General features: G+C 44.9%; 2 pseudogenes and 1 gene segment (V, D, J or C); 1 reads left to right on the forward strand and 2 right to left on the reverse strand.

Moving 5' to 3' along the window:
• The first annotated feature begins 603 nt into the window (after positions 1-603).
• Positions 604-1,136, forward strand: LOC119524819. The segment is given in 2 exon segments: positions 604-670; positions 793-1,136. Coding segments are annotated over 2 exon segments (390 nt in total).
• Positions 1,137-9,252: 8,116 nt separating this feature from the next.
• On the reverse strand, positions 9,253-17,119 carry LOC119524820 (annotated as a pseudogene).
• Positions 17,007-19,161, reverse strand: LOC119524821 (annotated as a pseudogene).
• Between the last annotated feature and the right edge of the window lie 1,815 nt (positions 19,162-20,976).

The following is a 20,976-nucleotide window of genomic DNA, read 5'->3' on the forward strand; positions in this document are numbered from 1 at the left end:
GTTGGATCCAGGGAAGTGGGGCCAATGGTGTCCTCACTGATGTGAGACTTTCCTGCACCTGTGATGCACCCTGTGACCCCATGAGCTCCTGCATCTGGCACCCTCCACCCATTCCATCTGAATTAGCTCACCTCCTCCTTTTCCTCTGTGTGATCCTTGCTTTCCTCTGGTCCAAGCAAGGGCTGGTGGACAGAAGGAGCCAGAAAGTGCTTGCATGGACTATGTTGGCTCCCAGAGTGGAGCCTCAGAAGAAAGAGCTCTGAGGCCTCGTCATCAGGCTCCCTAAGTTCTTGGACAGGGTTTAGGGAAAGGGGACCCTGGAACACAGAGAACCTGTCTTTCTCCTCTTGTCTTCAGAGCACAGGGGCCTTTCTGGGCTTGGCAAATACTCCTGCTCACAGGCCCCTGTGATTTCCTGGCAGCTGCTTCCCCCTGGGGCTCCCCCAAGGGGCACACATTGTAGCCCTGCCCATCATCTGCCTCTATCCACAAGACTCTCAGCTCAGGGAAAATGGGGCAGAGAGAAGGTAGGGCCTAATTTGCATGACCAGCCCCTCTTTGCAAAGATCAGCAGGGACTAAGAGCATCCCAGGTGCACTGGGAGCTTCAGACACTGTGTCCACCATGGCCTGGACCTGTCTCCTCCTTGTGCTCCTCTCTCACTGCACAGGTAGGAATGAGACTCAGAGATCCAGGGCAGATCTCCCAGACTGCTTCAGCCACTGTAGCTCAGACCTCTAGCATTTTAGTCTTGGACCCTGACCCAGCTCCCATGCATGTCTGTGTTTGCAGGGTCCCTCTCCCAGCCTGTGCTGACCCAGCCACCCTCCCTCTCTGCATCCCTGGGGACATCTGTGAGACTCACCTGCATCCTCAGCAGTGGCTTCAGTGTTGGTGGCTACTACATATCCTGGTACCAGCAGAAGCCAGGGAGCCCTCCCCGGTACCTCCTGTACTACCACTCAGACTCAGACAAGCACCAGGGCTCCGGGGTCCCCAGCCGCTTCTCTGGATCCAAAGACACCTCGGCCAATGCAGGCCTTTTGCTCATCTCTGGGCTGCAGCCTGAGGATGAGGATGAATATTACTGTGCTACTGCTCATGGCAGTGGGAGCAGCTACAGTCCCTCACAGTGACTCAGAAGACAAGGAAGTGAGACAAAACCCTCTGGGCCCACAGAGCTTAGTTCTCTTTTCAATGAGAGTATGAGGAGGAAGCATCTATTGGGACACATCCATGCACCAAGATCTCTCCTGGAGTGGGGGAAAGATAAACACAGGTTATGCCTGTAAAGTGAAACAGAACAGGACTTCTCAGGGAGACACAACCAGATGAGGAAACAGGCCTTATCTGCCTCATAGGTACAGGAATAAATTAATAGGAGTAAATACTGCTGTCTGCAATTTAAAATGTTGACCAATTCAGTGATGTCCATCCATAAATCTGTTCATCTTGTTTCTTAAAGTGTGAATCTTGTGTTACTGGTGATAGATCTGTAGCTGATATATTCCTACTTCCCCTGGTCACAGACATCTTGTCTACTCTAAGAACCAGCCCCAAACAACAAACTGGTCACATCTTCCATGACCACTCCCTAGTAAAGATCCCTCCAAGGCATACCCTCCTCTAATTCTTACCTGCTGCTGCAGTCCCTGAGGCCTTCCAGAGATGTCTTTGTGGGGATCTTCAGGTCTTTACTCCATCTTCACTGAATGTTTTCAGACAAAAAGAATATGTTGCATTCTCTAGAGATTCCCTACTCCCATGGAGGATAGTTACCAAAACCTTAGACAAATATTACAGCTCCCATACTCACACCACTGCCATCTGCCACAATATCTGCTTATCTGATTCCCACCATACTCAATCAAACTCTTTAATATCTTAATGAAATTAATGATGTTCCCTAATAGGGATGTGCTTATCTAGCCTTTGGGCATTTTCACCTGGAAGACATTAATTTTCTTTTTCCTCCTTTGAACTTGGTTAGGAACCAAGTTGATATTCAAATCAGCAATTTTCCCTATGTTTCAAGATAGGCCATTGTTTTTCTTCTGCCTCAGAATCTGCTACTTAAGATCTCTCAGGGTAGTGTCCCGGTGGCAGAAACACTGGTCAGGGCCCTGGAGTCCCATCCATTAATATTTTTCCAAAACAAAATTAAATAATCTCTCTTGATCATCCCAAAGAGACCCCAAGGCATTGTGGGACATGGCTGTGGTGTGTGGTCTCCCCCAGCCCTGTGCATGCTGAGACCTGAAGACCAAAAGCTCTGGGTCTTTTGCCTCCCATCCTCATCCTGCAGGTGTCAATGAATAGGCCTCTCACACTCAACAGGGCCTGTTTCTTTGTGCACAGGAGCCAGATGAAGTGGAATTGTTAACAGAGTTATTTTGATCCCCAAGTTGCCCTACCTGCCAAAACTTCATCCTGGATGATGGAGTGGCCATGGGAACATTTGGTGTACATTAGCTCTGGGGTACTGGGGGGCCTTGGAAAGAACCAGCTCCAGGGAAAGATTTTCATGGAGAGCTCTTCCCTCTCAGGGGATGGAGAGCACACAAAAGGGACAGGAGGTCCTGGGTCGTGTGCTTGGCCTCTGACAGAAATTTTCTGAATGCACATGAGTCGTATGTCTCTCAATAAGCACATGAACAGATGCTTGGCATCATTAGTCATCAGGGAAATACAAATCAAACTAAAATGAGATTCCATTTTATGCCAACAGGGATGGTGAAAATAAAGAAGTATAATAATAATAAGATTTGGAGAGGATGAGGACAAATTGGAAACCTCACACATACATTGCCAGTGGGACTATAACTGAATGCAACTGCTTTGGAATAGTTTGGTTATTCCTAAAAAAGTTAAAACATATAGATATATGACCCACCAATTCTATTTCTAGGTATATACCTAGCAGAAATGAAAACACATGTCAATATAAAAACTTGCACTCAAATGTTCATAGAAGGAAATACTCACCATAGCAAAAGCGTGGGTCTATCAACTGATGAAGGCTTAAGCAAAAAGTGGTAGATCCATATGAGATGAACCTTGAAAACTTCAAGATATGTGATAGAAGCCACACATAGAAGAGCACATGATTCCATTTGTTACAGGCAAATTGGTGGTTGCCAGTATCAAGGTGAATTGAGAACAGGAAATCATTGATAAGGATATGGGATTGCTTTTCTAATGATAGAAATATTTTGGACCTTCATAGGGATATTTCCATCACTGTATAAGTATATTAAAGAAAAAAAGCAATGCATTTTAAAGGGTGAATTGTATAGTATGTCAATTAAAAATACATAAGTCTGACTGGGGTAACCAAGGAAAATGCCTGGACAACAGAAAACTACAATCTGTCCTAGAAAAATGAAGATCTGGCCCAGTCAAAGGAACAAACTTACACCCAATCAAGATACAGTTGAGATATTGTTTTACTTCAGTGAAACAATCTATTAAAGATTTTCAAAGAAATATGCTAAATCAAATGAAAAACCAAATCAACAATTTCAGGGAAGTTATAACAAAAGAGACAAAGGCTATAAAGAAAACACTGAATGAACATAAGGTAGAAATCAAACATTTGAAAAAACAGCTGGCAGAAGCTATGGAAATGAAAGGCACAAGAGACGAAAAACACAATGGAGACATACAACAGCAGATCTCAAGAGGCAGAGGAAAACACTCAGGAACTGGAGAACAAGACACCTGAAGTCCTACACACAAAAGAACAGATACGGAAAAGAATGGAAAAATATGAGCATCTCAGGGAATTGAATGACAACAAGAAACACATGAATATATATGTCATGGGTGTCCCAGAAGGAGAAGAGAAGGAAAATGGGGCAGAAGCAATAATAGAGGAAGTACTCAGTGAAAATTTCCTATTTCTTATGAAAGACATAAAATTACAGATCTAAGAGGCACAGCATACCACAAACAGAATAGATCTGAATAGACCTATGGCAAGACACTTAATAATCAGATTATCAAATGTCAGAAACAAAGAGAGAATCCTGAAAGCAGCAAGAGGAAAGTGATCCATCACATACAAAGGAAGTTTGATAAGACTATGTGTGGAATTCTCAGTAGAAACCATGGAGGCAAGAAGGAAGTGGGGTGATATATTTAAGATACTGACAGAGAAAAACCACCAAGCAAGACTCTGATATCTAGCAAAACTGTCCTTCAAATATGAGGGAGAATTTAAAATATTCTCTGACAAACAGACAATGACAGAGTTTGAGAACAAGATACCTGTGCTACAGGAAATACTAAAGAGAGCACTACAGACAGATTGGAAAAGACAGGAGTTAGAGGTCTGGAACAAAATTTTGGATAATGGTAATACAGCAATGTAAGTACACTGAACAAAGATGACTCTGAGAATCGTTGAAAGAAGAAGGTTAGGAGCATGTGGGACACAAGAAGGGAAGAGGAAAGATAAAGACTGGGACTGTAGAACTCAGTGAAACCTGGAGTGCTCAACAATTGTGATAAAATGTACAAATATGTTTTTACATGAGGGAGAACAAATGAATGTCAACCTTTCAAGGTGTTAAAAATAGGGCGGTATTGGGGGAAACAAAATCAATGCAAATTAGAGACTATAGCTAACAGAAACTTGGTTTTATGCTTTCTTTAATGCAACAAAGGCAATATACCAAAGCTAAATGCCTATAAGAGGGGGACATAAGGAAGGGGTATGGGACTCTTGGTATTGATGATGTTGTCTGACTCTTTTATTCTACTTTACTTTAATTCTATCTTTCCTTTCATTGCTCCTTAGCTGTCATGTTTTTTCTTTCTTTCTTTCTCTTTTTCTTTTGTCTCTCTACCTTCTTTGACTCTTCCTCCTTCTTTGTGGAAGAAATGGAGATGTCCTTATATAGATAGTGGTGATGGTGGTGAATACATAAATATGTAACTATACAGGGAACCATTGATTGTTTACTTAGGACAGAAATTATGGTGGGTGAACAAAACTGTCTTAAAAAGTGGGTTGATGAAGAAACTTTGAGGGCACTATACTGAGTGAAATAAGTCAGACACGTAAGGACAAATATTGTAGGGTCTCACTGATATGAGCTAATTATAATATGTAAACTTATAGACATGAAATATAGGTTACCAGGATATAGAAGAAGGCTAAAGAATGGGGAGCGGTTGCTTATTTGAGGAGAATGTTCAACTAGGTTGAACCTAAGGGTTTGGAAGTGGACAGAGGTGATGGTAGCATGTTATTGTGAGAATAGCTAACAGTGCTGAATGGTGTGTTAATGTTGGAGGTTAAAAATGGGAATGTATAAAACAGTGAATCTTGTGGTGGGCAACATCCATGATTAACTTTACAAATATTAGAAATCTCTTTCATGAACTAGAACAAATATATGACCCTATAACTAGAAGCTAATAATAGAGGGGTATATAGGGGAAAATATACCTATTGCAAACTATGTACTACAGTTAGTATCTTAACATCCTTTCATCAACAGTAACAAATGTACTATACCAATACTATGAGTCAATAATGGAAGGGGGGTGGTTAGGCATATGGGAGGAACTGAGTTTTCTTTTTTGTCTTTATTTCTTTTCTGGAGTAATGAAAATGTTCTAAAAACTGGAAAAAATTAACTCTGGTGGTGGATGCACAGCTGTATGATGGTAACATGGACAATTGTGCACTTTGGATCTTTGGATAATTGAATGGTATGTGAACAATCTCAATAAAATTTAAAAAAATACATAAGTTCTAGCCATACTACTGGGTTCTGGTAGAGACTGAACATCTGACCATGGGACAGTCAACGGCCCAGGAACCTAGATAAGTAGCTGTGAATGAGGGGAACCCCAAGATGCTCCCTCTTCTACTCATAGCAATGAATTGGAAACACCAGGAGCCTGTGATGCTTTCAGGCCTCCCATTTACAAAATTTCTCCACTGAGGATTTCCTGCCTAGGGTATCCCAGGCACTGAAATTGACCTACTTAGGGAACTAAAAACTGAGGCTCTGAGGAGATGGGGAGGGAAGGGGAAAGCCTTGTGAAGGGACTCCTTCCATCAGTGCTATTCCCCTGGGGACACTAGAGGGGGCTGGCTTTCCCCTGGCCCTGCGGAGGCAGCACATCTGGGATTTGTCCCTCTGAGCTGTTTGACACCTGGTCACTGATGTGAAAGAACACAATAGCTGTTGCCTGGTCACTTTGCTTTCTCCTGGGAGGGGAGCTCATTTGCATGAAAGCCCTGCCCTGCACAGGGAGTTGGGGTTTATAATGAGAGCAGGGGTAGCTGATTCAGGGATGAGTTGTCTTGGAATGCAGAGTCCTGGGGACATCTCTGCCAGGCCTGGGCCCCTCTCCTGCTCACCCTTCTGGCTCACTGCACAGGTCAGGGGTCAATTTCTGGGCTTGGGGTAGGGACAGGCAACATGGACCCTACCTGCTCCCATCTCCTCTCCTGACCATAGGGTCTCTCACATGTTTTCAGGAGCCATTTCCCAGGCTGTGGTGACTCAGGAAACTTCAGTGTCCACATTCCCTGGAAGAACAGTCACACTCACCTGTGGCTCCAGTGCTGGGGCAATTACCACCAGTAACTCTGCCCACTGGGTCCTACAGAAGCCCTACCAGGCTCCCCAAGATCTGACAGTGGATACTAGCAATTGGGCCCTGGAATCCTCCCCAATTCTCAGGTTCCCTGCTTGGGGACAAATCCACCTTCACCATCACTGGGACCCAGCCCAAGGATGAGGCCAAGTATAACTGTTTTATGTGGCACATGACCATTTCCACAGTGACAGATATCACTGGGGAAGTGAGAAACAAGCCCCCTCCCTCAGCCTTGGCTCCTAATATCTTCCATCTTCTTCTGTGGGAGGGTGAATCCAACCTAGTGTGGGCTCAGGGGGCTTGTGCTCATGGCCCCTGAGAAGACCATCAAACACATTTGTTCAAAGCTCAGAAAATTTTATTTTTTTAATGTTAGTGGCTTATTACTTTCAAAAAATATATATTTGATAATGGCAAGCATCTGAATCATCACTACCACTTGTAGGTGAATTGGTATTTATGTAAATTTCACTCACTGTGGAGACCATATCAACAAGTACACTTAAAAAGTATAACAGACAGCTTTGTGTTTATTTGTAGGAATCAGTATAGTTCCTGCTTTCCAGAAATTCTGAGAAGTTCTCTTAGATATGAAGCTAAATTCTTAAATTTCCAGGAATGACAGACATACTACACATATTCTTATAATCAAAATTTTCTTCCATAACTATTCTAAAATAAGAATTCAAAAGAAAAGATGCATTTGATTATAAAAGGGTAACTTCCAAATCAATGTATTCACAAACCATGATCAATCTAACTAGAAACTAAAATTTAAGAGCAAGGATACTAGATTAAGATGGCAAATTGAGCACAATTCCAATATCATTCCCCCTTTAAAACTACAGTGAAGGGATATTTTTAAAGTCAGCAAGGAGAGAGAACAGGAGACAGAAACACAATTTTGGAGGTTGGAAATTACAAGATGAATGTATCATATCAGACACAAGAAAATGAAACCTTAACCCTTCTAGAGCAAAATAGAGAACCACTCCAAATTTATGCTACAGAACTATCAAAAGACTTAGGAACTACCAGCAACAGATGCCTTTGGAATGGGGTGGTGTGGGGGGAGATAGAAAGAATAGGGAGAAATCAAAGATGGGTTTTTGAGAAGCAGTTAAATCCTTCACCCCAGGAAAAGTAAAGAGGTTAAATATCTGGAAAGGGCCACAGGCCCAGCTGGCTCCCCTTTCTCACTTCATTCAGGGGTGTACTCTTTAAAAAGGCATTCCTAGGCTTCCTTCCCCAAATAGGCTCCTGTCCAGCTCATCCCCCTGTTTCCATCACCCCCAGACCCCTAGCCAGGGCTTTATTCTTATTCATAGCACTCACCACTATCTGATGGGAAAGGGGGGTGACAGGAAACTCTAGGAAGGGGAAAGTGGATGTATTTAGTTGTTCACTTGCTTACTGTCTGTCTCCTCCAAAGGACTTCAGTGAGGACCGCCTCTGACTTGTTCACCACTGAGGTGCCAAGACCCAGGAAAATGCTCAGTACATAGAAGGTGCTCAACCATATTAGGTGAACAAATGGCTGGTTATCACCATATGATATTTATCAATAAATGGAAAACAAATTCCTTTAAATGACTTCAATTAAATTTTAAAAATCCAATCCAGGTTTTAAATTTTTCCTTTTTTATTCCTAGCATATGTATATAGCCTAAATGGTAAAAGTTTTGTCTCCCTCAAAACACATGCAAAAAACCAACTCTCACATATTTATACTCACTTCATCCTATACTTAACCCCAATAGCCTCAGTTCCTCGAGTTTTTTTCCCAAATATATATTGGCCCAGGAAGAGCTGCAGAAGTGGTAGAAGAGATAATCTGGGTTCAGGAAAGGGTGGTTACAGGTTCCAGACCCTGTGGCCAGAAGTTGGATCTCAACAAAAGTTGCTCTCACTCTTAGTATTTCCAAGGAAAATCCAGATCCAATATAATCATCTGTCCTGTCAATTGGGTCCTTTTCCAGGCAGTCTCCCACAATGTCCCTGCTCATTAGAGGATCTGATGCCCTCTCAATGTCTTCTTCATCAACGTTGTCCTCGGAATCCACTGCTGTTTCTGGTAACCCTCCCAGCTCCGTGTCACCAGCCTCACCTTCTGTGGCCTGGTAGAGATCGGAAAGATGGCTGCTTCCAGAACCACTAGTGATTACTACAGCCTGAATGGCTAGTCACCTGTGACTAGCACTGTAAGATGTAGTTTTGAGAAATCTGCAGGAAGCCTATGATAACCTCTGGGAAAAGATAGTTTTCCCACAGGATAAGGGTCCACAGTGTCAATAATTGTTTGTCTTTCACCTTTCTGGTTGATTCTTCTAAACCTCTTTCCACACTGGCGATGAGAAGCTTGACGCTGAAAATTTTCTTCATCTTCATCCATATAGTTCACCACAATCACTTCAGAAAGCTCTAAAACAATGCATTCACAGCCACACCTAAAGCTTCCCTCAGAGCACTTGAAAAAACTGTTTCTTGGGAAAACATGGATTCCTTCATCAACACGGAACCAGAGAGAAGGCTACACCAGCAGGTCCCAATATCATCAGGATAGTCTAAAACTTCACTTGCTTCGTGTCTTTCACAGCTCACAGTTTCACACATTAAGCTGTTGATGCTCCCTCAAGTTTGATAAGGCTTCCAGTCAGGCTCCCACGGAAACAGGATACACTGTTTCCAGGTCCTGGGGGCTCCTCTCGCAGGGTCCTTCCTCACCGCCCCGCGGAAGCTGTCATGGACATCCGTGCCCTCGCCGGCCTCCCTGCACCGCCGCTGCCTCCGCCCTGCTACCTGAGTTGCTTTTAGGGCGGCACAAGCGGCAGTGAGGAGGGGAGGGCTGCAGACAGGGGACCCCTCTCCCTCTCGCGCTGGGGGCGCCCTCTCCTCGCAGAGGCTCGCGCCGCCGCCCCGGGGTCCCCGGGAACACTCCGGTCTCCTGCGCCCCCAAACCTCGGGCACTTGGCGAAGCCCCATCGCCTGGGCCCCGTCCCCGCCGCCCCGGGTCTCGGTCTCACGGGCGCCGCCTCCCCTCGGGCCCCCGCGCCCCCGCCGCCGCCGCCTCTGCTGCCCGAGCCGCTGCCCTGCTCTCCGCCGCCGCCGCCTGCGCCCAGCAGCGCGCCCGGAGAGGGGCTGTCCCGGGGCCGCCGCGGCCAGAGCAGGGCTGCAGCCCTCGGCCCAGTGCACTCGGCGACTTTGTTCCTTCCACTGCGCGGGGCGGGGAGGGGAAAGCGGGGGGCCGCGGGCAGCCCAGGAACGGACTCCCGGGGGCAGACATCCAAGGGCCCAGAAACCACAGCCGCGCTCAGCCCCTCAAAGAGTGTTTGGGAAGCGGCCAGAAAAGTTTCATTTTTAACTCATCTTTTTATGATAATAGAGTGTTCTAAAAAAAATAGTATATTGACTTATCAATCATTGCAAAGGAAATAGGCAAGGGTGACAAGTTAAAAAGTTAATGTAGATATGGTTGCGTGTGTGTGTGTGTGTGTGTGTGTGTGTGTGTGTGTGTGTGTGTTTAACTTCAGTATTTGTCACTAGTGCGTGTATTCCATGCACCACCCAGTGCAAAACACAGTGGTTGATATAAATAACACTATAGTTATTCTAAAACTAACTCTGTCCAAGACAGTTATTTACTATTTGTCACTAGAGAAGGCATTACAGATATTTGCACCCCAATGTTCATAGCAGAATTATTCACAATTGCCAGAAAGTAGAAGAAACCCAAGTATCGGTCAACTGATGAATGGATAAAGAAAATGTGGCAAATACATACAATGGAATGTTATTCAGACATAAGAAAGAATGAAGTTCTGATACATGTGACAACACAGATAAACCTTGAAGACATCATGTTGAATGAAATCTTAAAGGCATCCTATTGAACCTGGAAGACATCATTTTAACACAAAAGGACAAATATTCTATGATATCACAGGTTTGAAATCATTAGGATAAGCAAATTCAGAGTCAGTAATGAGAATACAGGTTACCAGCATCCAGGGGAGGAGTAGGAAATGGGGAGTTAATGTTTAATTGATATAGAATGTGTTTGGGGTGATTGAAGAATTTTGGTAAAGGATGGAAGACATTAAAATCAATATGTTTACTGTAATTAACACAACTGTATTATATATTTGAATGTGGGTAAAAGGGGAAATTTTAGTTTGTATACATGGTTCTAAGGAAAAAACATAGGACTGAATAACACAAATGATGAACTCTAATCTAAACTATGGGCTATGGTTAATAGTACCATTATAATAATATTCTTTCATCAGTTGTAACAAAGGTGCCACACTAATGAGAAATGTTAATAATAGAGGGTGTATATGGAAACAATGTATTTTCTATATGATGTTCTGGTAAACCTACAGCTTCTCTAATAAAAAATTATGAAAAATAAAGGAAGGCTTCAGTTACAGAAAGTAAATGTTGTTGGTCTTCAACTCAAAGTATGAGTAGAAAGGGGAGGAAAAAATATAAAATAGAAAATTATGTAGTTTTACAATTATATAATTTTACAGAAATATATTTGGTAATTTAAAGAAACATAAGCAAATTTTGGATATCATATTTGGTAAGATATTATATTGATGAAGAACCAAAAAAAAAAAAAAAACAATGTATCAGTTCTATAAAATTTATGATTGACTTGATTTTCTTGACTTGATTTTCTTTCTTTAACATAGGTAAGATTTATTTGGTTTTAATGACAGAAAACAAATATCCTTAACTTTTTTTTACTATGGAAAAAAACAGTTGAAAATTGAAAAATAGAATTGTGGTATTTTCAGCTCAAGTTAATGTGACTTTATAATGCCTAGAACTATTAACAAGATTTCAGTCTTCTCCATGAAAGAAGGAAAACTGAACAAAATGTGTGTGTCAGGAAGGGGTGTAAGAAATTTAAATAAGAAATTTAAATTCTTTACAGTGAAGATGTATAATGGCATGTAAGAATAGAGTATATGGAATTTAAGTTTTAGGAATGACTCAGTCCCAATGTACTTTGTCAAAATATAGGAGGCCCAAGGCTTTAAAGAGAGTCCATGGTTTCCTTAATTTCAAAAATAACAAAATTTAAGTATAAAGCCTAAATCTTCTGCCATTTTGAGGAATAAGTAAATCAACTTGGTTGCAAATCCATTCACAACCTGTCAATGAACAGGTGCCTTTCTCCCCAACACCTGCAGTAATGTTGAAGGTGCTCCTTGTAAATATGGCCTCTCCCAGCAAAGGCCTGTGGGTCTTCCAAGCATGGCCATGCTGCTCTGTCAGCCCATACCCTGGACTCTCCACTGCTGCTATGGAGGATAGTGTCCAAGACTTAGTGGGAGCCTCCTGTCCCTTCACACACACACACCAGAGTCTCCATGATTTCCCAGCTGGATCCCTGTTGATGAGAGTGGTACCCAATAAGCACCCTCAAAGAAGGAAAGAAGTGGGTTCAACTGGGAGTGGAGAGTCACTGTGCTCTCTATATGGGGAGTTAAATTTCCATAGTGATTTAAACCCACAGGGAAGCACAACCTAAAACTCTTACCATGTTCAGAATGGCTCAGCCTTCATAAGGAGGAGTAGGGGGTGTCCATGGCATACAACCCAAAGGGTTGCCCATAATTCAGCATCACATGAGAAGCTTATAAAAAGTAATTGTTCCCTTCAGTAAATAGTTATGTCACAATCTGTGTGGGCTCAAGAAGGGACTCCTACAGCCATTACCTCACTCACAATTGGTCATCTCTACTTAGCTCTTCTGTTGTTCCTGCCCCACCAAACTTTATCTTCCCAGACACATGAGAACAGCTGTGTCCTCTCTGGCCTCCATTCCTCCAACAGTGAAGGTAAGGAAAGGAGGCACCTGGACAAATCAACACCTGAATAAAAGGAAACATCTCCATTGGGACCCAGAGAATAGCCAAGGGGGCCGTGGGCAGTTTCACCCCTGAGGAGCTTGAGTGCAGATTTATAATTGTCCTTATGGAATATGAAGGCCCATAAAGTGGTCCCTGGCCTAACCCTAAGGCAGGGAGTCAGTGGGCAGAGCAGCAGGAAGGCAGGAGCTGTTCCTTTTGGGCTCAGGTCACCAAGTCACTCACAACTGTACAAGTCCCAGGTCACCAGCATTCAAACAAATACCTTCCTGAGGGCCGTGGGTGTGATCAGAGCTGGGGGCAGCCACCTGCACTGCCTGGTGCCCTCTGCCAGGGCTCATGGAGCTGCAGCTGAGACCTCCCCCACACTGGGTCCCACACTGCCACCCTCACCTTTCCTCAACCAGAGTGGCAAAACCCAGGACCCAATGTGGGGATCAGAAAGCTGGCAGATCTCATTAGCATGGATGGAACCTCCCATCTCTCTGCATATGAAGAGGGGCTGGGAGAGACTTTGAGGAAGTTCCACCTCAGCTGTGGGGCCACAGAAGGCAGGATTCAGGATCATCACCAACATGGCCCTGTACCCTCTCCTCCTCACCCTTGTAGCTCACTGCACAGGTGACTAAGCTTCTCATGTGCTGCTAAACTGCAGGCAACCCTTTCAGCTGTACACCATGCCCCCCTCTCTTCCTTATGAAGGTAAGAATTTTAGGTTGTGCTTCCAAATGGGTTTAAATCACTGTGGAAATGTGACTGATGTGGGACCGGGGAAAGTACACTGGGGAGTTACATGGGACCCTGCTTTCTCCTCTTGCCTCTAGAACACAGAATCACCATCTCTGTGTGAGTCTGGGCCCAGGCAGTGCTGACTCAGCCACCCTTGGTGTCTGGGGCTCTGGGCCAGAGGGACACCATTTCCTGCTCTGGGAGCAGCACCAACATTGGGGATGATTATTCTGTGCACTGGTACCAACAGATCCCATGAATGGTCCTCAAACTCCTCATCTATAGTAATAATAATAAACCGTTGGGGATCCATGATCACTTCTCTGGCTCCAGGTCTGGCAACTCAGGCTCCTTGAGCATCTCAGGCCTCCAGCCTGAGGATGAGGCTGCTTATCACTCCCAGCCTGTGACAAGGGCCTCAGAGCTCACACAGTGCTCTAGGCCCACAGGGAACAGAGTCAGAACTCTGCCCCTGCTCAGGGAGGCTGGTCGCCCCTCTGATGACAAACACCAGTGGAGGGTGACTGTGGCATCCCTAAGTGTCAGCATCCCAGGGCCTGAAGGTCAGAGCACAGGGCAAAATCACAGGGTCAGTGACAATGGCTCCTTCTCATTATTTTGTCCCCACACTTCACTAGCATTTTTCATTGTCAGACTTCTTGTTTTGTCCAATCTACTCTATGCAGCACAATCTTCATGTCATTTAATTTTCATTTTCCTAATTACTAATGAGGGCAAATACCTTTTTTAAGCTTTTATTACTATTCCATATTTCTTCTTCTTTGAAATGCCTGTTTGTCTTTTGCCCATGTGTTTCTCCCAGTAGGGTTTTAGTCTTTTTTTCTTATGAATTCATATTGAAACTGATTTCCCTAAATGAAATTATCCTTAAATATAAGGAAAACTTCCAACAAAATACTTTGGAACCCAATAGGTTTTAAGACCTTATAGAAATGCTTGAAAGCACCAAGTTTTATCTATTTAAAATGCTCTTCAGAAAGAGAATTTCTTTTTCAAAATATTTTGTTCTAAATTAAAAGAGAGATTGAACCATATATTTAAGTAGCTGGAAATATGTTTATGTCTTTTACAGACCCAGAGCAAATGGTGAGCCTTCATCTTTCCTTCTTATTTTTTTTTAAAAAAAAAAAAAGCTTTATTGATTTGGGATTCCATACTGTAAATTTCACCAATTTAAACTGTAAAATTCAATAGATTTTAGCATATTTATGGTTTTTTGCAATCATCCTCATAATACAAGTTTGGAACCTTTTGATCACCCAACAAAGACACTCCATCCCATTTGAACTCATTCCCTTGCCTCTCTCCTCCTATTCCAATTTTCTACTTTTTGTCTATAGAAATTACAATGTGGACATTTCTTATAAATGCACTCACATAATACGTGATCCTTTGTGACTGGCTTCTTTCATGTCATTTATTTGCAGTTTTTGATGTTCATCTATACTGTTGCATGGGTCCGGCTCCATTGATTTTTTTTTTTTTTTTTTTTTTACAATGCCAATTGTATTTATTTCTCTGGAGAAATATGGAAAGAAAGTCCTACATAGTGAAAGGAAAACCATTACTGCTCCTTTTATTCATGAAGAAGGAGAAGATGAAAGGAAATGAGGCTGCAATTGCCCTTAAGAAATTGATTTTAAACACCACACATACAGAAAAATTAAACTGAAAGGATACAGAGTAGCTAAGTCCTCAGATTAAGAAAGCAAAGCTGAGGGGATAGGATGAAAGTGTGGGGGCAGTTAGCATGTATGGATGCTAGAGATACAGGATATTTGATCAGTTCCCAATGTCCAGCTCAGAATCTTCAGAACATCCAGTTTGCTTTCAGGGGTGGGGGAGAGGGACTGGGGAGCAGATGGGGTGCACAGAGGCATGATGTCAAGGAATTTTGGGTGGAGGAAGGTAGTGGTCAAGTGAGATTGCCAAAACTTCCAAGATTTCTTGTAGCTATAATTGTGTAAGGGGAAGAAACAACAAAACAAAACCAGGCAAGCCAGTCTCATCTGCAGTGTGCACGCACATCCAAAGAGCAAAACACCAGTCTCAAGAAATAACACCTATCCTAACCCCGTGCCTGCTGATTGCACGCAGGGCCTTTGAAGTGCACACATGTGCCAGCTCAGCAACAGGGGTCCAGGCTGCAAACCAGACCCACAGCAAGCTCTGGGAGGCAACAGCCCATGCAAGGGAGCAGCCTGGCCACCATATGCCACAGGGAGGTCTTAGAGAAAGGCCTCACTTAGAGCAGAACAATCTCAACTCTTTTGCCAGAGAGTTTCTTGAAAAAGAAATTTTCAGGGTCAAAAAGGGCTGTGAGAAGGGATGGAGGCAGGACCCCCAAAGAAGTCAGTGTTTTCATAAGCATTTCCTTCCCATGGGACCATACAAGACAAATTTGCTTATGGGCTGGTTTTTAGTCACTTTTTCCATGTTTCTTCCCATATGTTTTAGATTCAGAATCTAGGGGCTGACAGGCCTCGGAGGACACCAAGCCCTGCCCAGCACTGTGCAGGATCCCTCTCTGAGCCCCAGAACACTGTGATGTCTGTTAGTTCACTTCACCAACCGGCTCCACTCAGGGGTTGCAGCGCCTCCCCTTTGGGGCTCCATCCTCAGGCGGACCAGCGCCCAGTTCCTGGCAATCACTGCTGGGCCTCACGCCTGGGCTATTGCCTTGGACCCATCTCAGGGCTAGGTGGGTGACAAAGCACAGGCCAACTTCCCACCCCACCCCCTGTGCTACAGCGTTCTCTTCACCCACCTTCCACGTCAACAGACTGCGTGAACACACCAGGGCTAGCGAAATCTGCGGACTGCCTGCAAGGAATAGCTCCAGCAGTAGTCCGGAATGGGTGCACGGAGGGCAGGAAACCCAAAAGTGCAGCTGAAGCGCAAGAGGACGTGCGACCGCTGCCCAGCAGGTCCCCGGGACGCCTCCTGCCCGCGTCCCCCAGTTGGGGAGGGCCGGCCGCTACCTCCTGGAAGCGCTCCAGACTCTGGGTGCTGTCATCTGCGGTGAAGAAGAGCACGCCGGGCTGCGGGCGCTGGTGCTGGTGCCTCTGGTAGCGCCGCCGGGTGGGCACGTGCAGGTGCGCGCTGGGCAGCCTGGCCCCGGCGGGAAGGGGCTCAGCAGCTCGCCGCGAGGCCCAGTTCTCCACCAGGGTCCAGCACAGCGGCGCCGCCTGGCGGAACGTACTGGCAAGCGGGTCAGCCCGGCTTTCCGCACCCGGCGGCTGCAGGTGGGCGCGATGGCCGAGAGGGTGGGCAGCGGCGGCTCTGGCTGTGGCTGTGACTAGTTTCGTTTTCGGGCGTCCCGCCTCGCATCGCCGTCCCGACTGCCTCTGCGGAGCCGGAGTCGGGGTCCCCGCCACCAGCCACGTACGGAGAAAAGTAGGGGCGCGGGGTGAGCCGTGGCGCCGGCCTGCGCGTGTCCGCGTCGAGCATGGTGGTAAGAATGCGGATCCAGGGCAGGAGAATGCAGAAGCGGCTGAACAGTACAGACTTCACAGGGTGCCTCCTCCCGGCCTCTTGGACGCCAAGCCCTCCCGTCCAGCCCCCGAGGGGGCGAGCCCGGGGACCCCAGCGCGCAGCTTGCATGGCGGCGGCCGCGCTCTCCCTGGGAACCGGGGTGCTGTGAAGGGCGGGAGCCTAGAGGCTGTGCTGGGGATGTTGGGGTTACAGAGGGTGCGGTGCAGGCGGGCTGGAGGGGTTGTGCCCCACTCCGGGTCAGTGGGCAGGAAGCGGGACTCAGTCTAGGGCGGTGGTCTCCACTGTGCTCTCTCCGAAGAGCGGAACTCGGTAGCCGGCACCCAGGGCGCCTCGCAGCTCCCATCCAGCGGTGCTATGGCCAAAGGGCTGCAGCAGTGAGTTCCCAGTGCGCTCTCTGGGGCACTTCGAAGGCGGGCTTCGGGCACGGCCTGGCGCTGGGGGCTTTCCTTTCTCACATCCCAGCCCTGGAGGCTAGGACTGACTGGGAGGGTGCGCCGCGGAGGTTGTGCCGCCAGCTCTGTGTGCACAACGCCGAGGAAGCTGCGCTCCTGTGCCTCTCTCTGGTCTTCTCAGAACCTCTCTGGGCTCTGGCAGCAAGATCCAGAAGCAAGGGGGCGGGGGGCTGCAGACTACAGCGTCCTCCCTGTCCTCCTGTGGGAAAACAGTGGCACTGCTACTGGCGGAAAGGGGCTGTGAGGAGGAGGCAGGGAGGGGACCAGGGATCTGGCACTGACGTCCCCAAGAGTGAGTTCTGGAGGTGACCTTGTCGGGGAGGAGGAGGGTCCCCGTGGGGCTGCAAGACCTCTCAGAGAGAGGGTGGAGTGAATGCTCCTCCCTCCACTGCTTTTTTTTTTTTCCTTTGGCCAAGTTTCATTTATTTTTTAATGTCACTTCTGTACAAGTTTCATATATACAAGAGGAAACATTCCTTGGTTTCACAATGGCACCTGGCTGCATTTCCAACAATAATACAGCAAGTTAACTTGGAAATGTACATTTATACAGCTTATATAGATTCAAGACTGCTATATTATGATCTGTGATATTAACAGCTTGATTTGATCTGACAAGACCACTTCCGTTTGGCTTAATATAAAATGTACTCAAATAATTTTAAAATGGCCATTGGGGGTATTGTCCAGTATATAAAATATTTGTCAGTAAAATGTAACCATTTATCATTTTTAAAAATAATCTTCTAATTTTAAGCCTTTGTTATTGAATTATTATAAGGATATACATTATGGTAGCAAGACACAGATTTGCTATGCATTTTATGTTTAGCAACATGGCTAATTTTAAAAAAATCTTTTCATGAAGTGATAACATTATTTTTATTAAATGAAATATTTTTCATTATTTTTATCAAATGAGATCTTTTTCTTTCCACATTTTAAGGCATTAGGTTGCTTCCAGCCACACACACAAAAAAGAAAGAAATCAGTCTGAGACTCACTTGATTATTTAATTCAAACCTATATTTGTAGTTTCTAAAATGTTGATCCACAGGCCACTTTCTTGTTACACGTGTTTACCAGTGAAAACAAAAGGAAAAAAAAAAATCAGTGCCACTCCTATAAAAGAAATAACTCCTTTCCTAACATTCTTTAAAAATACACATTTTACAATCCTTGCACCTCAACAAAGGGGACAATGTAAGAAATACACAGGTTTCTTTTGTTTCCTCACTATTAAATGAATGTACACAAACTACCCTCTGCCTGTCTCTCTCTCTCTCTCTCTCTCTCTCTCTCTCTTATTTCTCCAGTGCTTTGTCCATTTTTTTTTCATTTTCTCCTCTAAATTTGAGACAGTACCATTCACCTTTGCTTTATGATTATGTCCCATGCAAGAGAAATGAAAACACTCTGTGGGGAACTCCTCATTGTCACAGCCTGTCATTTCTCCATAGGAGACCTGATTGAACACCAGTACATTGCTTCATTCAGGTCAGTGGGAAGATCTACAGGGGATGCTCCACTCTGCTTTGGCCTTAAAGCATTTCTTTTCCTTTGATGTTTTGCTTTCTTCTCCTTCAGCGTTCCTGAGGTGGTGCGTCATGATCATGATTATTAGATGCAATCTCTCGATTCTCATTGTGGCATCGTCACCGAGATCTCTTATTATTGGGCTTTTCTGTTTGAGGGATGGTCTTATTCTTCGGCTTATCTTGGCAGGTTTTGCCACTGTTGCCGGTAGTATCACTGATCTCTTGATGTGCCTCAAAAAGTTCCACATGGCTGTCCACTTGTCTGGTACGGTTCTCAGCTAGCTTTGTCATCTGACTCACAATCTGAATCTTCTCATTGCCCAGTTCCTGGCTCCGAATCAAAGCTCTCTGAGTGCAATGTAAAATTCTCCTCTTCTGTGTACCGTCGGTCTCACGCTTACATTTCTCATAGTATTCATCCAATTCCTTATAACTGGTTTCCCGAGGCCACAGGAGCCAGAGCATCGCAGACTGCGCGGCCACCAGGGGGAGCCCGATTCCGCCGGCGCCAGCGCAGCCAAGGGCAGCGTCTATCTCAAGCGGCCTAAGCCTTGGGGCGGGAGAGAAGGAACCAGGCCATGTGCGGGCGGGCGCTGGCGGGTCAGTGAGGCCCGGGCCGCACCCGCCCGCTCTCTCTGGGAGGGTGGCCGAGCTGCGCCATCAACAGCCCCAGCAGCGAGGCTACCGGCCCAACCCTACCCACCCTGATTGCTCTGCAGCCGTCCATTGCTTTTGAACCTACTTTAATTTTTAGAACAGTCTTAGATTTACAGAAAAATAGAGAAGATAGGACAGAGCTTTCCCATATACCTTGAGCCCAGTTTTCCCTATTATTAACATATTACATTGGTTGATACATTTGTTATAATTAACCAACAAATATCCATACATTATTATTAATTAAAGCCCACATTAAGATTCTCTCAGATTGCACCCAACGTTATTTCTCTGTGTCAGGATCCTGTAGCAAACACCACATGACGTTTAGTCATCAATCCCTTTAGGATCCTCTGACTTGTGTCAGTTTCTGAGACTTTCCTTGGTTTTGATGACCTTGAAATTCTTAGCAGGACAGGAAAGGCACTTTGGAGGCTGCCCGACAATGGGAACTTGTCTGATGTTTTTCTCAGGATGCATTTTTGGGGAAGTCCCAGTGCACAGCCTGCAGTTATGTTCCTGCTCCTTGTGGGGGCAGTAGCTACGGGAATTATTTGGAATTCTTCTGCCTGGGTGATTTATCCATTATCTCCCATTTTATAAAAGTTTTGTTTGTTTGCTTGTTTATGCTCTTCTTGAAACTTTTTATTATTGCAACCAATATGCAACACACATTTTCCCACTTTAACCACATTCAAATGCACAGTTCAGCAGTATTAATTATATTCTCAATATTGTGCTAACATCACCATCATCTCTTACCTTTTCTTTTTTGGCACCTCAAACAGAAACTACTCATTCATGAAGCTGTCACTCCTCTTCCCCACCCTGCCCATCCCCAATCCCTGGTGTCCTATACACTACCATCGGTCTCAGTGAACTTTGTTCTTGTAGGCATTTCATATAAGTGAGACCAGACAATATTTTTCTTTTACTGTAAAAACATATATACAAGAGAAAACTTCTAACTTTAACAATGATTGTAATACTCCCACAAGCCAGTTTGTTTATCCATTCTTCAGTTGATGAACATTTTAGATAGTTGATATCATTGGCTATTATGCATAATGCTGCTATGAACATTTCCCTACAAGTCTTTGTATGGACATATATTTCCTTTTCTCTTGGGCTGACAACCCAACATTGGGATTGCTGGGTCACAGGGTAACTCTGTGTTTAACATTGTCAGGAATGGTGAGAATATTCTCCAAAACAGCTACACCATTTTTTCCCCACCAGCCTTGTAAGAGGCTCCAATGTCTCTGCCTCCTCACAAAACATGGCATTACCTGTCTTTTTGATGACATTAACAGTGCACGTTAACTGTTACCACATTGTGTTTTTGATTTGCATTTCCCTAATGACTAAGGGTGCTGAGCATCTTCTCTGTATTGGGCTGTTTTGATCAAATTACATGCAGCCAAGGGGTCTGAGGCTTTCCCATGAGTCACTGAACTTGTGCTGGTTTGAATATATTGTTTCCCCCCAAATGCCATGTACTTTGATGAAATCTTGTGGGGGCAGACATATTAGTGTTGACTAGGTTGGAACCTATTGATTGTTTCCATGGAGATGGGACTC

The sequence above is a fragment of the Choloepus didactylus genome (assembly GCF_015220235.1).
Source record: "Choloepus didactylus isolate mChoDid1 chromosome 23 unlocalized genomic scaffold, mChoDid1.pri SUPER_23_unloc1, whole genome shotgun sequence".
NCBI classification, from domain to species: Eukaryota; Metazoa; Chordata; class Mammalia; order Pilosa; family Megalonychidae; genus Choloepus; species Choloepus didactylus.